Here is a 17,571-nt window from a genome sequence, read left to right as displayed (position 1 = left end):
CTGTCTTCCTGTTATTCCTTCCAAAATGAATTACCTCACATTTTTCTGGATTAAACTCCATTTGCCACCTCTCAGCCCAGCTCTGCAGCTTATCCATGTCCCTCCATAACGTGTTACATCCTTCCGCACTGTTCACAACTCCACCGACTTTAGTGTCATTTGCAAATTTACTCACCCATCCTTCTACGCCATCCTCCAGGTCATTTATGAAAATGACAAACCGCAGTGGCCCCAAAACAGATCCTTGTGGTATACCACTAGTAACTGGACTCCAGTCTGAACATTTCCCATCAACCACCGCCCTTTGCCTTCTTCCAGCTGGCCAATTTCTGATCCAAACTGCTAAATCACCCTGAATCCCAATGCCTCTGTATTTTCTGCAATAGCCTACCGTGGGGAACCTTCTCAAACGCTTTACTGAAATCCATATACACCACTTCAACTGCTTTACCCTCGTCCACCTGTTTGGTCACCTTCTCAAAGAACTCAATAAGGTTTGTGAGGCACGACCTACCCTTCACAAAACCGTGTTGACTATCTCTAATTAAATTATTCCTTTCCAGATGATTGTACATCCTATCTCTAATAAACCTTTCCAAGACTTTGCCCACAACAGAAGTAAGGCTCACTGGTCTATAGTTACCGGGGTTGTCTCTACTCCGCTTCTTGAACAAGGGGACAACATTTGCCATCCTCCAGTCTTCTGGCACTATTCCTGTAGACAATGATGACATAAAGATCAAAGCCAAAGGCTCAGCAATCTCCTCCATAGCTTCCCAGAGAATCCTAGGATAAATCCCATCCGGCCCAGGGGACTTATCTATTTTCTCACTTTCCAGAATTGCTAACACCTCCTTAAGAACGTCAAGCCCTTCTAATCTAGTAGCCTGTATTTCAGTATTCTCCTTGACAACATTGTCTTTTTCCTGTGTGAATACTGACGAAAAATATTAATTTAGCACCTCTCCTATCTCCTCGGACTCCACGCACAACCTCCCACGACTGTCCTTGACTGGCCCCACTCTTACCCTAGTGATTCTATTATTCCTGACATATCTATAGAAAGCTTTAGGGTTATCCTTGATCCTACCTGCAAAAGACTTCTCATGTCCCCTCCTGGCTCCTCTTAGCTCTCTCTTTAGGTCCTTCCTAGCTAACTTGTAACTCTCGAGCGCCTTAACTGAACCTTCACGTCTCATCTTTACATAAGTCTCCTCCTTCCTTTTAACAAATGATTCAACTACTTTAGTAAACCATGGTTCCCTCGCTTGACCACTTCCACCCTGCCTGACAGGGACATACTTATCAAGGACACGCAGTAGCTGTTCCTTGAACCAGCTCCACATTTCAATTGTGCCCATCCCCTGCAGTTTCCCTCCCCATCCTATGCATCCTAAGTCTTGCCTTATTGCATCATAATTGCCTTTCCCCCAGCTATAACTCTTGCCCTGCGGTATATACCTATCCTTTTCCATCGCTAAAGTAAACTTAATCGATTTGTGGTCACTATCAGCAAAGTGCTCACCTACCTCCAAATCTAACACCTGTCTTGGTTCATTTCCCTGTACCAAATCCAATATGGCCTCGCCTCTCGTTGGCCTATCTACATACTGTGTCAGGAAACCCTCCTTCACACATTGGACAAAAAAGGACCCATCTAACGTGCTCGAACCATAGCGTTTCCAGTCAATATTTGGAAAGATAACAACTATCCTGTTACTTTCGCTCCTATCCAGAATCATCTTTGCAATCCTTTCCTCTACATCCCTGGAACTTTTCGGAGGCCTATAGAAAACTCCCAGCAGGGTGACCCCTCCTTTCCTGTTTCTGACCTCAGTCCATACCACCTCAGTAGACGAGTCCTCATCGAACGTCCTTTCTGCCACCGTAATACTGTCATTGACTAACAATGCCACCCCTCCCCCTATTATACCACCTTCTCTGAGCTTACTGAAATATCTAAACCTCGGCACAGGTAACAACCATTCCTGTCCCTGCTCTATCCATGTCTCCGAAATGGCCACAACATCGAAGTCCCAGGTACCAAGTTCACCCACCTTATTTTGGATGCTCCTGGCATTAAAGTAGACACACTTTAAACCACTTTCCTGCCTGCCGGTACACTCCTGCAACTTTGAAACCTTACTCCTGACCTCACTACTCTCAACCTCCTGTATATTGGAGCTACAATTCAGATTCCCAGACCCCTGCTGAACTAGTTTAAACCCTCCCGAAGAGCATTAGCAAATTTCAGGATATTAGTACCCCTCTGGTCCAGGTGTAGACCATCCCGTTTGTAGAGGTCCCACCTACCCCAGAATGAGCCCCAATTATCCAAGTATCTGAAACCCTCCCACCTGCACCATATCTGTAGCCACGTGTTCAACTGCTCTCCCTATTCCTTGTCTCGCTAGCACGTGGCACGGGCAACAACCCAGAGATGATAACTGTTTGTCCTAGATCTAAGTTTCCACCCTAGCTCCCTGAATTCCTGCCTTACATCCCTATCCCTTTTCCTACCTGTATTGGTGCCTATGTGGACCACGACTTGGGGCTGCTCCCCCTCCCCCTTAAGGATCCCGAAATCATGATCCGAGACATCGCGGACCCTGGCACCTGGGAGGCAACACACCAACCGCGAGTCTCTCTCATTCCCACAGAATCTCCTATCTATCCCCCTAACTATAGAGTCACCAGTGACTAATGCTCTACTCCTCTTCCCCCCCCCCTTCCCTTCTGAACAACAGGGACAGACTCTATGCCAGAGACCTGCACCCCATGGCTTACCCCTGGGAAGTCATCCCCCCCCACAAAAGTATCCAAAGCGGTATACTTGTTATTCAGGGGAACGACCACAGGGGATCCCTGTACTGACTGCTTCCTCCCAGCCCCTCTCACCGTCACCCACCTATCTTTATTCTTTGGAGTAACTACATCCCTAAAACTTCTATCTATGACCACCTCTGCCTCCCGAATGATCCGAAGTTCATCCAACTTCCCTAACACGGTTTCTGAGGAGCTGGGGATGGGTGCACTTCCCACATGTAATCAGCAGGGACACTGACGCTGTCCCTCGCCTCAAACATTCTGCAGGAGGAACATTGCACTGCCTTCCCTGCCATCCCCTCTAGATAAAACAAGAAGAAAGAAGAGAAAGAAAAAAAAGAAGAGCTTATCTTATATTCACTAAACCCCTTTCCATTGTTATTTTTTATCATCCTTTACTGGTTTATACAATTCTTCAATCTTTTGGTCAGCCATCTTAGCAACTATCTTAGCAGTATTGCTTGCCTCTTATTCAGTTCGATATCATCCTTAACTTCCTTAGTTAACCAGAGATAGTTTGTTGTTCTTGTACATTCTTTCTCAATTGAATAAATCTTTATTGAGAATCATGTCCCCTTAAATGTTTCACTGTTAATCTATCTTTTTAACCTTTAATCTATTTTCCCATGCTACTTTAGCCAAATCTGTCTTCCTACCGTTGCAGTTCTATTTAAGTTTGACACCCGTTTTAGACTTAAGCTTTTTCACCCTCACCCTCAAACTAAATGTGAACTTCTTCATGACAGAATCACTCTTTCGCAGAGAATGTTTCACTGTGAGATCAATAATTAATCCTGTCCCACATTCCCAGATGTGGCTGGTTCCACATGGTATTGTTCGAAGAAGCTATCCCGAAAACACTCTGAACTCATCCTCAAGTTATCATGGTCAATTTCTTTTGTCAAATTCATAAGATTAAAGTCATCCAGGATTTTTGCAGTATCTTTCTTATGATCCCTCTGTGGTATTATCAGGTATTGCAGCACCCGAGAGGCTGAAGTTCCATTGGTGAAACCTGGGGGTTTACCATTGGCTGTATAGTATGTAGCTCCGCCCAGATAGGTGGGGTATAAGAGTCGGTGCTGTCCCAGCAGCCCTCATTCTGTACCTGAGCTGCTGGGGAACAGTTCTCGTCTATTAAAGCCTTCAGTTATGCTTAACCTCATCTTTGCCGTAATTGATTGTGCATCAATGTAATAGACTACACTTAAGCAGGGAAGATGGATCTCTGAATCAAGCCGGAGTGTCTGCAACTCAGTCCCCACGCGGTGAACTCAGCGGCGATTTTCAAACGCTGGCTGGCATGTATCAAAGGCTACCTTGAGTTGGCTGGCGGCACACCCACGGGGGAGCAGAAGCTGCATCTCCTGCATTCAAGTGCAAGCCCTGGGATCTACACCCTTATTGAGGAGGCGGAAGACTTCGATGTAGCAATCGAACTTTTAAAAGGACATTATATCCGCCCTGTAAACCAGGTCTACGCACGTCACCTGCTTGCAACGAGACGACAAAGCCCTGGGGAATCGTTGGAGGAGTTCTACCGCGCACTGCTGGTGCTGGGCAGAAGCTGTGGCTGCCCGCAGGTTTCGGCGAGCGACCACACAAAACTCCTAATCCGGGATGCCTTCGTAGCAGGTATGAGCTCCTCCGAGATTCACCAGCGTCTTTTAGAGAAAGACACCCTGGACTTGGAGAGGCACGGGCCCTGGCAGGGTCCATGGACGTTGCCTCCAGGAACGCACAATCCTATGTGCCCGACCGCGCGTCGGCCCACTGAGCAGTGTGGAATCCCGCAGCGGCAGCCCCACAGACCTTCCCTCTGTCCCCGCAGGCTTGCGCTGTAAGACGGCCCGCCAACTCCGATGGGCCCCGCTGTTTCTTCTGCGGGCAAGAAAAGCACCCCCGCCAGCGCTGCCCGGCACATCCACCTGCAAAGGGTGTGGCAAGGGAGGGCCATTTTGTGGGGGTCTGCCAGGCACGAGCGGTGGCCGCGGTCTCCAGCGGCGACTCCGGGCTGCCACAGCGAACTTCCCCTCGGGCCCCAGGTGGCCAGCAGTCACCGCAACCCCCGTATCCTAGGGCCACGTGCGGCCCACGGGCGCCGCCATCTTGTTCCCCGGACGCCGCGATGGACGGATGGGAGCCACCATTTTGTCCATCTCCGACCACCATGTGCGACTCATGGGAGACGACATCTTGGATGGGGCCCCAGGACCCCAGCCCGGTCGACTATACACTGCCCGATCGAAATTCACAGCTACTGCGTCTGGCCTCGGTGACTCTGGACCAAATTCGACATCGAACACTCTCAACAGCAACGACTACGGTCTTCATCAACGGCCACGAGACGTCCTGCCTGATCGACTCTGGGAGCACGGAGAGCTTTATACAACCCGACACGGAAGTCCTCCTCCGGGACCGCGCTCCCGACCTGGCTTGCGACACCCGGACCCATCCTGCTCCGAAAACACGTGCGGGCGCACAAGTCGGACCCGTTGGTCGAGAGGGTCCATCTGCTGCACGCTAACCCCCAATACGCCTATGTGGCGTTCCCTGACGGCCGACAAGATACGGTCTCCCTACGGGACCTGGCGCCCGCGGGAACCCCACGCGCACCCCAACCACCACCCCAGCCCCCCCCCCCCTTCCGCAGCACCTCACAGGAGGGTCAGTCCTCCCGCCGCTCCTGCCTGGGCCCTCCCACCCACCGACGCCCCCTACAGGCCCCCCCCCCTTCCAGGTCAACGCTCTCCCCACCAGCGGCGTCTAGGGATGACGAAGCTGCCATGGAGGCCGAAGCCACGTTCCCGGAGTCGCAGACGCCTGGACCCCCACTGGAATCACCACCGAGCCCAGATGATCCCAGAGGACGACCAGGCCACCCGACCGACTGATTGCTACATCTTAACCGATTTGTAATTGTAAATAATAAACACTGACTGTATATATCTGCCTTGTCTGTAAATATCCTCTAAACACTGTAAGGAGGTATCACGGTACCTTCATATCTGATCACACCATGTTAAATACAGTTGTAGCCGGTGACCACCACCCCCGCCGGACTCTTTTTTTTTTAAACAGGGGGTGAATGTGGTATTATCAGGTATTGCAGCACCCGAGAGGCTGAAGTTCCATTGGTCAAACCTGGGGGTTTACCGTTGGCTGTATAGTATGTAACTCTGCCCAGATAGGCAGGGTATAAGAGTCGGTGCCGTCCCAGCAGCCCTCATTCTGCACCCGAGTTGCTGGGGAACAGTTCTAGTCTATTAAAGCCTTCAGTTATGCTTAACCTCGTCTTTGCCGTAATTGATCGTGCATCACCCTCATTATGACTTGATTTATACTCTGTCCTGCAATGTAGCTCTTGATCTGTCAAGCCAAAATCATTTCTCAAAATTATACTGATCTTACAAGCCAAAATTTGACATTTATTTGACAAAACATAACTTGATTCTGTTCGTTATATTCAAAATACTGTGGGATAGTGATTAGCATTTCTGCCACACGGCACCAAGGATCCAGGTTCGATCCCAGCCCTGGGTTACTGTCCCTGTGGAGTTTGCACATTCTCCCTGCATCTGCATGGGTCTCATAGCTACAACCCAAAAAACATGTGCAGGGTAGGTGAATTGGCTGTGCTAAATTGACCCTTAACTGAAAAAAAAGAATTGGGTACTCTTATTGAAAATCCTGTGCTGTGCTTTGAAATCTTGTATGTTTGAGTGTAGCCAAAATATGCTGCTCATGTCTCAATTTGCACCAAATCTCTTTTCACCTATCACCCCTGTGCTTGTTGGCCGACTTTGACTCATGATTAAATAATGCCTTGATCTTAAAATTCTCATCCTTGCTTTTCTGTTCCCTTTCTCTAACCACCTCAGCCCCACAACTTTCTGAAATATCAGTACTCATCTAATTCTGGCCTCTATTTGCTAATTGTAATCACTCCATTAGAGTGGTGTGCCATTGGTTTCACTGGTGCTATGCACTGGAATTTCCTCTAGCTCTGCTTTTCCACCTCACTTTCTTCTTTTAAAGATAGTCCTTAAAACTTATCTTTTGGTCATCGAGAATATCTTCTTATGTAGTAGTGTTATAATGCTTCCCCATTATATTATTTTATAGCTGGCTTATCAAACATTTCAAATTTTTTCTCATTCAAGGGTTCAGTGGACACATTTTTGAAAGATAAGATTTGACACAATATTAGACATGAATTTCAAAACGCTGAGGAAGCCACTTGCTAAGCATGTCAAAGCAATGAATTGATCATTTTAGAAAAATGAGTAATTAAATAAAGATGACCATGAGAGTGTGATAGGGTCAGAGTGTGTATGCGTGTCTGGCTCACTCCCAGTCTTGGGTTGCTCATTCACTCACCCTCACCCACGTGAGAGTCCATGTTGGTGAGAAAAGGTGAATGAGAACATGCAACTGGCCATGAGCCAGACATGTATTTATTCCGCTCTCCCTCTCTCACACCCTCGCCCCACTCCTGCCTGTGACAATGAATAGGTTTTCAGTTGCTGTATCTTTGTGTGTGTTCTCTTCTTCTTCACACATGCTTTGTCTCTGACCCTCTCCATCTCGCTCGCTCTTGCAGCTTTGTAGCAGTTTTTCAATATAAGTCAGTAGAATGTCCAACAAGTTTTGTGGCCAAGTGGCGCCGCAACCTGGCCCGCGAGCCATGAGTTGGACAAGCTTGTGTTAAAGACACTATAAATATGCTACAGTTGCAAGGTTCACTAAATTGTCCTGCATTTAAATGAGATTACAGGATTTTAGGTTTTGCATGCCCAATTTGATTGAAAGAAATAGCAGTGGCCATTGTAAAAACATATCCAAATTTGATTTTATTCAAGCATAAAATTAAGACTATTCTTTAAAGCTTTTATCTACTTTTGCAGTATTATAATGGCATGAATAATGTAACTTATCTTAAAGGGATGGTGAACCTTTTTTAAAACCAAGTTATCCTGCCAAAGTAATTGATTTCCAGCAATTATGAGCTTCTCTGTTACTGATGGATACCAGAATTAAAGTTTTGAATAATTACATCTGCCTTGACAGTGTAAAATATTGTGACAAAGTATGAGTACAATCGTCAGTTTAGTTGATCAGATGTGTATTCTGGTAACACTCCAATACCAAATCAGCTTTCTATTCAAAACACACATTACATTGAAAAAGCTCTAATTAAAACTTAATTAAAGTTAATATTTCTGTTTCTGCATGTTTTTTTTCACATTTCCTGATGTAATGCATATTTTTTTGGGTGGGTGCATAGGTTTAGAATCATAGAATCCCTTCAGTGGAGAAGGAGGCCATTCGGCCCATCGAGTCTGCAGCAACCCTCCCAAAGAACACCCCACCTATGCCCCCAAAAGCCTAATAATCACACCTAACCGCTTGAACACTATGGGGTAAATTATCATGGCCAATCCATCTAACCTGCACATCTTTAGCTTCCTAAAAATTGTAGTGCTGTTCTGAGCATATTTTTAAGAGACAGTAATGATAATTAACCCAATCTTTTTACATTTTATTTAGTGCGATTTACCCCCTACAAGCCAGTCGATATTATATTAAAGCCATTATTGTTTGAGGTGCCAAGCATCACTACAGATTCAATATTTATTGGTCGGGATTGGCTGTTCCAGAAGATAGATGAGATCCTGAACAATGGAGTGACACTGGAGAACAAAGGAACAGTAATTGTTGGAAATGTTGGATTTGGAAAAACAGCCATTATTTCCAGGCTGGTGGCACTGAGCTGTCATGGAGGTAGAATGAGGCAAATTGCTTCAAGCAGTTCTGGTGTATTCTCAAAAAGTGAGTTTTCTGTCGTCAGTCCTTGAATTATGGTGCAGCTGAACCCAGGCATTCTTGTTATACAGGAATTAGAGGTCCCTAACACTCATATCAATATTGCATCAAATTATCTATAGAAAAATGTACGGTACAAAGCTTGTACCTTGATGGGGCAGGGAAGGGCAGATAATGGTGAGTCCCATTAGTTAGACATTTTTTCTGCACCCGTCACCTCAAGTATAATTTGCCCGATAAACTGTTGGCAGTTCAATTTGATTATGGCCTGGCGCGGGCAATGGACATCTGGGATATTAGTTAGTGGCAGGACCAACAGTGTACCATCTTAACCAATCATGGTGTTGCTAACTTTGCCTTAGTTTAATTGCTCTGTTTTACCACCTTTGCTCTTGAGTCGCCAGGTATCTTTATGATACCGCCACATGGATCAAGTCCGAGTAATGATCAATAATCCAATACACCGATTAGTAAGATTTAAATCAAAGCACATTTATTATACACAGTAATCGCTATTCGTGCTCAAATTCTACGTCTAAGCTACTTCTACAACTAACAGGTCTATACTTAACTTGGAACTGGCCCACCAGGTCAGGAAAACAAATGGCCTTTCGTTCGGGTTCTGAGCCTGCGGGATTCAAAGTTGGTACAGATTGATAGCTAGGAGCGCCTATCTCGTAGCGAGTGTTGAAGTAAGACTTACAGGTTCGGTCGGCTGCTGAAGAGTGACGAGAGCTGGAAGCAAGCCGAAGAAGAAGAGAGCGACTTGAACTTGGGGCTCAATTCTTATAGTCCCCAGGGGCTTCCCGCCTTTCGGGACTGTACCTGGTCCCAAGTGATTGGACTTTATCCCAATCGCTTGGTTCGATTTTCTCCAATGCTGGAGCGGTTCCCTGATCGATGGGCAGTCTTGAGGTGGTTGTTCACCTCCTTTTGTGTAGGCTCCTGCTGGCGCCGAAGAGTCTGGTTTTGCTTTGTGTGTCTAAATGTTGCTTATTGTTCCCGGGGATTGCTCATTAGTATGCAGATGGCTGGTGTTTTGTTATGCTTATGGTTGCTGGTATCGATCTTGTCTGGCCTTTCCAGAGGTAAATACACAGCCAACCTGCAGCTGCTCGTTTTTGTCCTGTTGGCTGACTTTCCCATCAGCCTTTGCCGTTCCCCATTTTGAACCGGGAGTTGGCCATTTTAAGTGGCTACAATGGTTAAGAATTGAGGAAGAAACAGGAGCAATGGGGGAGGAGGATGAACTAGAATAGCTGAATTCGAACCAAACCATGTACTGGAAGGGAAAGAAAAGTTGGATTAAGAGAGAGGGGGAAGAAAAGAAAAAGTAAGAAATAAAGTGTAAAATTTTGACATTTTTAAATATTGCCTTATACCACATTTGCTTTCTAGGCCAGAATGGTTGATTGGCAATGCATTTACAACTATTATGTTAAAAGGGTTCTTGCACTTTAGGCTTCACTTTTGGTGGCAATTTATTGGTGAATTAATGTGCAAGTTCTTTTTTTAAAAAGAAACAGGAAAATGACAATTTTGCAATTGCGCGAAGTAAATAGCAAAGTGCCTTAAATTCTGGAGAATTTTAACTTCGTTTATCTCCTAATTGTGTTAATCATTTGGAATCGGGCCTCTTTTACCAATGGCACTTCTTTAACTGTATATACTTTGCTTTGTGAATGAGTACATATTTAATTTCAACATTTCTTTGGGGTGGAGGTGGGAGAAGATGAATGTTGACTAATGTTCTCATTTTCTTTAATTATTCCAATGTATTTATTTAAACTGTTAACAGATACAAACCCACACAAGGAACTTGCACTGAGCCAACCACTCCAAATCTCCTCTTCCTTTAATGCCCCCAATACCCTGAGCAATGGGAGTTTCCCTGGAACCCCTGAACTACAAAGAAAAAGGGAAGAAGCTTTGAAGAGAGTTGCAGCACAGGTAAGCTCATGTTGCAGTAGCTTTTTGACACACATCAGCATTTTCTGACTGATTTTCTAAAAGTAGAGACACTAATTTATGGTGAACGCATGTGAGTCCAGTACTCATAGTATTTTGCAAATGGCATTTCACACATTAGCTTTTTTGTACTGAGAAAGGAGAGGAAAACACCTTGCTCGTAACATGCTAAGATGCAACTGGTTTGCAATGATTAAAGAAGTCAAATTCTTCTTTTTATATGATTCTGTGAACCAATTCCATTTTTCTGTTAAAGCCAAAAAGCAGAAGTTCTTTTCATAAGATTGCCATGTTTGTAGAATGATTACAGAACTTTATTTCATTATTTGAGCAAAGATTTTGTCTATTTTTGTATTTATTAAAATATACGTAGTCATGGGTTCTTTTTACTTTCTTCGATCAATGTATGCATTCATCGGCTGCGATGGGGAACATCAAAACCCTACCAATGTTGCCCTGTAATCATTGAATTGTCAGGAGGATTGTGAATAGGTGACCATGGTTATTTCCCAGTAAGTATGTGTATGAGGAATTATTATGGCATGAGAGAGATCAGGAACTCTCTACTTGAGAAACAGTGCTGCAAATTATTCAACTCTCCTGTTTCTTTGATTGTGGCACTGGTTGTTGACCACCCCAGTCTTTGAGAGTTGCTTACAGCACTCTAAGATGCATTTTCTTTTACAGGTAGATTGGGAAGGGCATGCAATTTAACAGGTTATCAGACTTTGCTTAGCATGTCTTCCACACATACATAAACAAAGACACCCACATCTCAATGTTTTTTAGTTCCATTTCAGTATTTGGACATCGCTGGTCGGGCCAGCATTTATAGCCCAGTCCAAAATTTCCCTTGAGAAGATGTTACTCCAGAAAATATATATTTTTTGTGTTTGGAGTCTTTTGTTAACTCGTGTCAATGTGATTTGAACTACACATTAACCAATCTCTGCAAGGACGTAGCACTTGGCTATAAAAACATAAATGATGTATCTTTGATCAATAAAGTGCTGCCAATGTGGGAAAGACAATCCGATGAAAGCAGTGGAATTTAAATATCACAAATTGCAATGGTTGAATTATGTCATATAGCTGCTGTCAGTAGCTGTACAATACCAGCAGGCCAACTATTGATACATGGCTCATAGAATCATAGAATTTACAGTGCAGAAGGAGGCCATTTGGCCCATCAAGTCTGCACCAGCCCTTGGAATGAGCACCCTACCTAAGCCCATACCTCCACCCTATCCCCACACCTCCACCGTATCCCTGTAACCCCACCTAACCATTTTTGGACATTGGGCAATTTAGCATAGCCAATCCACCTAACTTGCACATCTTTGGACAGTGGGAGGAAACTGGAGCTCCCAGAGGAAAACCACACAAACACTGGGAGAACGTGCAGACGCCGCACAGAGATGACCCAAGCCGAAAATCGAACCTGGGACCTTGGAGCTGTGAAGCAACTGTGATAAACATTGTGCTGCACGACTATGGTCCAATATTTGTTTTTGGGGTGACTAATTGGCATCCAGGGTGAATGGAAACTAGCAATGTCTCCTGAGCTTCTAGTCTTTCTGAATACATGCCTCCAGCCTGAAGTTTTATTTGGCTCGACTTAACTAGCATAGTTGCTTTTAAAAAAAAAAAAAAAAGTTCCCAAGTTATTAAATCTGAGCTTTCCCTCAAAAGAAGTGCCTACACTATTTCATAGAATGCCAATTATATTGGATTACAACCTGTTCCTTACCAAGGCAAACCCATTTACCAGAAATGAGAAATTCATTTTTAAAGAACCCTTATCATGTAATAATAATCATTGCATGACAAGTAAATACGTATGTCAGCCAGATTCTAGAATTTTAAATTAACTCTTTCAAAACATTAAAAAATTCTCCTCTTGTATATGAATTGTAACAAAAAAGTTTGAGAATTGGCAGAGAGATTTTGGAGCCAGAAGCAGATTTGATGAACTAACTTAAATGTTTTTGCATTGTGCATTGGTAGGCATAAGAATTTTTAAATAAACTTCCACCCTTGACTGCTGAGCTGCCAGTCATAAAAATTGATTTTTAAAAAATTTGTCCTTGAGAAATGAGCTAGCAGAAAAGGCCAACATTTATTGCCCAACCCTAATTGCCCTTGAGGTGGCGGTGAGCGGCTTTTTTGAACTGCTGCAGGTCATGTAGTTTAGGTAAACCCACAGTGTTGTTGGGGTGTTCCAGGATTTTGACCCAATGACAGTGTAAGAACAGTGATATAGTTCCATGTTAGGATGGTGGCGTGGCAGGAGAGGAACATGCAGATGGTGGTGTTCCCATGCATCTGCTGCCCTTGTCCTTCAATGTGGTAGAGATCACAGATTTGGAAGGTCCTCTCAAAGGAACATTGATGAGTTGCCACAATACATCTTGTCGATTGTATGCACTACCATACGCTGGTGGCAGAGAGAGTGAGTGGTGTAGGCGGCAAATGGGATGTTGTTCAAGTGGGATGCTGTTTCTTGGATGAAGTCGAGCTGCACTCATCCAGGCAAGTGGAAAGTATTTTATCACGCTCCCGAAACTATGTGGAAAGTATTTTATCACGCTTTCCAAGCTTTGGTGAGTTGGGAGATGAGTTAGACGCCACAGAATTCCCAATCTCCGAACTGCCCTTGTAGCCACAGTTTATGGCTGGTCCAGTTATGTTTATGGTTGATGGTAACTCCTAGGATATTGATGGTGGTGGATTCAGCGATTGTAATGGCATTAAATGTTGAGGTAATATGGTTAACTTTTTCACCTGTTGGAGATGGTCATTGCCTGACTTGTGTGGCCTGAATGTTACTTTCTATTTATCAGTCCAAGCCTGAATTTTGTCCAAGCTTTACTACTCCTTGTCGTACTGAACATGGTGTAATCACCAGAAAACACCCCCACTTCTGTCATTATGATGGAGGGAAGGTCATTGAGAGCACGCGATGGGCCGGCTAAAATGTCATACTCACGCTGCAGTTCGAACACCAAATCCGTGCAGTGAAAATCTTTTATAGGCAATTCCAAAATGAAACACTCAAAGCTAAGTGTCATAATTTTGAGGTTTTAACACTAGATATTTTTACAGATTCAGCATCGCTGCTGTTCGAAGCCTTGTATGCCCCATATGATCCATGGCACACCTTTTACCTGTTCAATATCTAGATAAATGAGCATGACACCAGAATTGTAAAGCCCTCGTAGACCAGCATCTTGAATGTAATTGATTGTAAAAACCATTTCTCTGAATTGAAACAGGCTGTGAAACAGCAGATGATTCTCTTTATATGCGAGATATGAATGAACAGTACATACTGAGACTATGACGTCAAACTAGCTTTATTTTTTTTCTGACTTGGCTCTTTAGCAACAGAAACACACTGCCTGCAAGTTGCCTAAGTGTTGACTGCCCTGTACTCACTCACAGAACTGAAAAACTGAACTGATAATCATAGTGGGCTCCAGTTCATTGAATAATTACCTCTATTTTCAGAGCTTAGAAATATCTGTCAATTAAAGTCACCACCTGGGGTCGACATTAAATTTGTATACCTTTGGTTTTCCTTTCCCACACCCCACCTCCCTATTCTCCACATCTTACTTGAATACCCTTCTGCAATATTGTAAGGAACCAGGTGTTGCATCAATGGAGCAGTCTCTAACAAATTGCAAGATATTTGACGGAATAAATAATGGTCCCTCCAAGGATGAATAACTAACATCCTAGACCTTCATTGTATAAACTATATTGAACCAAGATCGTGAGGAAAATTGAATAGACTGGGTCAGAATACTGTGTTCAGCTTTGAGAGTTAATGCATAATACTACAAGAATATAAGCTATAAAGAAATATTTTGCTCCAGTAAGTTTAGTGTTTTCTCCAGATTGTTATGCATTTTTAAGTTGTTTAGGCTGAGTAAAATTGTGGCAAAAAATAGAGTGAGGAATTACTTGGATCAATTTGATTCATTCGGAGTTATTTCCAGATTACATAATATTACATCAAATTTACAGCCCAGAACAGTTCAGTCAGCCCAAGAAAGTCTATGGTGACATTTATGCTCGAAATGAGCTTCCTCCCATTTCTCTTCATCTCACTCTATATCAACATATCTCTATTTTCCTTCAATTTAAGAATATTTATACTCTGCTTAAACTACCCCATTGGTAATGAGTTCTCATTTTTACACTCTTGTATTAGTGTCAGTTTTCTCTCTCTCTCTGTAGCAATTAGTAATTTAACTAGGTTTGTAATGCTTTTCAAATATGAACTTATTCTCTCCCTAGTGAATGAAATTGTTTTTTGATTGCTCTGAATCAGTCATGCTTTATTCCTCCTATGATGGACATGCGGCACGTTTTGAACTGGAATGCTACTGATAGATAGGGTTGCCACCAGCCTCATGCAAATATATTTTTATGTTTGAAAAGGCTGTACTTCAGCAAAACCGTTATGCCTTCATAGTAGTAGCTTTAATAAATATGAATGAAATGTACTGTAGAATTAAAGTATATATTTCATATTTTATTCTCTGCTTTGCTGCCGTATGTCTAAAATATGACTCTGGTGGGCTTGTATTGCTATATTGATCACTTGATGGGGACAGACTTCAGATAAGAATATCTCACAAGTTTGCATGTTGAAAATTGTCTTATCAGGATAGTTGGGAATTTTTAATGTAAGTTTGTACATTTTTGTCTTTTTACTTTGACTGTCCTTGCTTTAAAGTTAGAACTAAAGGAGAACTAAACAAAAAGAGTTGATTGTGACTCACCACTGGATGGTAGAAATATACTTTGCACACTGAATAAATTTCCCCCATCTCTTGAGGTAACCTTTTTCAGCACTATAAGACCATTTGCCTTCAGTTTTGTTGATCTGCCAGCGTGGTTGGCCAAGGAAGAATGCTTCACGGCAGATCAGCTTTGTATACCTACTAGCTTTGTATATTTTCTGGCTCATTTTTTTCTCTCTCCTTCTCTGAATCCATCCTATGCCTCCAGTTTGTACAATTTTAGTGCTTCTCAGCTCTCTCATTATTCTCTGGGCACCTACTGGCTGGCCTCCTTGTTAGAACAATCATACCCAAGCAATCCCTGCTTATTTGTTTGTTTTATCCGCTACTGCTCTTGCTGATGCACTCACCCATGCATAACATTTCCTGGCCAACAAAAGCTTAACGAGGAGAGCGGATAATTAAGTAGTGACAGAAAATGGGGGTAGAAGATGGAGATCTAATGAAAGCAAAGGATGAGAGAATATGAGAATTTTAAAAAGTATAATTAAGAGAAGGAGCAATTGAGAACCCAAGCACCCTTTGCAGTAGCATTCTATTCTATCCGACATGAGCGAATACCACAGGAAATCTGAAACAAAAGCAGAAAGTGCAAGAAACACTCAGCAGATCAGGCAGCATCTGTGGAGAGAGATAGCCGGAAAGGTCATTGACCTTGAACATTAACTCCTTTCCCCTCCACAGATGCTGCCTGGCCTGCTGCATGTTTTCGCATTTTGATTGTATTTCAAATTTCTAACATCTGCAGTATTTTGCTGTTGCACACAGGATATCTTTCGTTATATAAAATACAGAAATAAAAATCTTGTTTGTTTTTTGAAACAGGTTGTTGCCTATCACTACTGCCAGGCTGATAACACCTACACCTGCCTGGTGCCAGAATTTGTCCACAGCATAGCAGCTTTGCTTTGTCGTGCACCTCAGCTAGCAGCATTCAGGGATTTGCTGTTGAAGGAATCACACACACAGAGCATACTCAGTCTACGTTCTTGTGTCCAGGATCCCATGGCTGCATTTCAGAGAGGTATTTTGGAGCCACTTGTAAACCTGATTAAAGGTAAGGTTCTAATAGGTGTAAATAGTTTGTCTTAGTTAATAGTTGTCCGACGGCATGTAGATAGGATTAGTGGCTTCTGGAGGTATGTTCCAGCAAAGTACATGCTTTAAATAGGACATTTGATAAAAAAATATCATTGGCCTGTTTTTTTAAAAATCAGATTGCAAACATTAAAAATTACACCCTGAAATACTCAAGTAGGCCAAATTTTGTTGAAATGGGACGTTTTATTGTGTACTCCATCATTTAGACGTTTTTGGGAACCTTTAGGTTTTTGTCAGCAAGTTTTTAGAATTGTGAGCTGGCAACTTCACGGCAGGGGCAAAAGGGCCTCTGCAACCTTAATGAGACTAACGGTGTGGACCGTACCCAATTAAATTAATGGATTGAGAAAAACAGGTAGGAAGGAGGATGAATTAGACAGAGTAAATTAAATGTCAAATCATGCATCGAAGAAGAAGTGGACAATGAAAAAAGATTGAATAGATGGAGAGAGATTAAAAAGACAGAAAGGGAAAGTAAGAAGATGTAAAATGTCAGCAAAAGTGGGAGTGTATCCAATCTCTGTCAGACTGGTCAGATTCCGCTTGTGTGTCCGTGTCCAGTCGTGGGCTATCTGGATCCCCAATTAGCGGAATTTGTTTTGGGCCGGTTTAAATGGTAGACCCTTCAGCTCTGTCCCTCCCCCGTTCGGGTTCACTGGGAATACCTCATTTTTGACCAGGTTGGGTTTGTAGCCACAGAAGGTCCCGAACTCTTCTTGGAGCTTTATGATTTCCTTCAAGCCGTTCTGTGGGTCATTTGCATAGAGTGAGACTCTGCTCTCTGCCTCCTCTTCGGATACCCGTCCAACGTCTCGCAGGACGATCGCCAGCGGTTCAATTGCCAGGGCAAACAGGAGCGGGGACAGCGGGCATCCTAGCCTTATGTCTCTATGCAACTGCAAGCATTCAGAGCTGGTGGTGTTGGTCCGAACGCTCGCCTTGGGGGCGTCATACAGGAGTTTTACCCAAACTATTCCAGTACCTCTATGAGGTACTTCCATTCGACTCCGTTGAAGGCATTTTCTGCTTCCAGGGA

The 17,571-nt window shown here is 43.5% G+C and overlaps 1 protein-coding gene across 4 annotated transcripts in view; it reads left to right on the top strand.

The window, feature by feature from the left end:
- tanc1a (tetratricopeptide repeat, ankyrin repeat and coiled-coil containing 1a) overlaps positions 1-17,571 on the top strand; it is a 271,496-nt gene that overhangs the window by 173,084 nt on the left and 80,841 nt on the right. For all 4 annotated transcript variants that reach the window (XM_072474765.1, XM_072474748.1, XM_072474757.1 and 1 more), the window contains 3 exons: positions 8,377-8,658; positions 10,451-10,602; positions 16,260-16,491. In XM_072474765.1, coding sequence (XP_072330866.1) covers positions 8,377-8,658; positions 10,451-10,602; positions 16,260-16,491 — 666 coding nt within the window. The remainder of the gene's footprint in view (positions 1-8,376; positions 8,659-10,450; positions 10,603-16,259; positions 16,492-17,571) is intronic.

Source organism: Scyliorhinus torazame, chromosome 2 (assembly GCF_047496885.1).
Source record: "Scyliorhinus torazame isolate Kashiwa2021f chromosome 2, sScyTor2.1, whole genome shotgun sequence".
In the NCBI taxonomy this organism is placed as follows: domain Eukaryota; kingdom Metazoa; phylum Chordata; class Chondrichthyes; order Carcharhiniformes; family Scyliorhinidae; genus Scyliorhinus; species Scyliorhinus torazame.
Note: the sequence above shows the minus strand (reverse complement) of the source record. Positions and strands in the feature narration are given on the sequence as shown.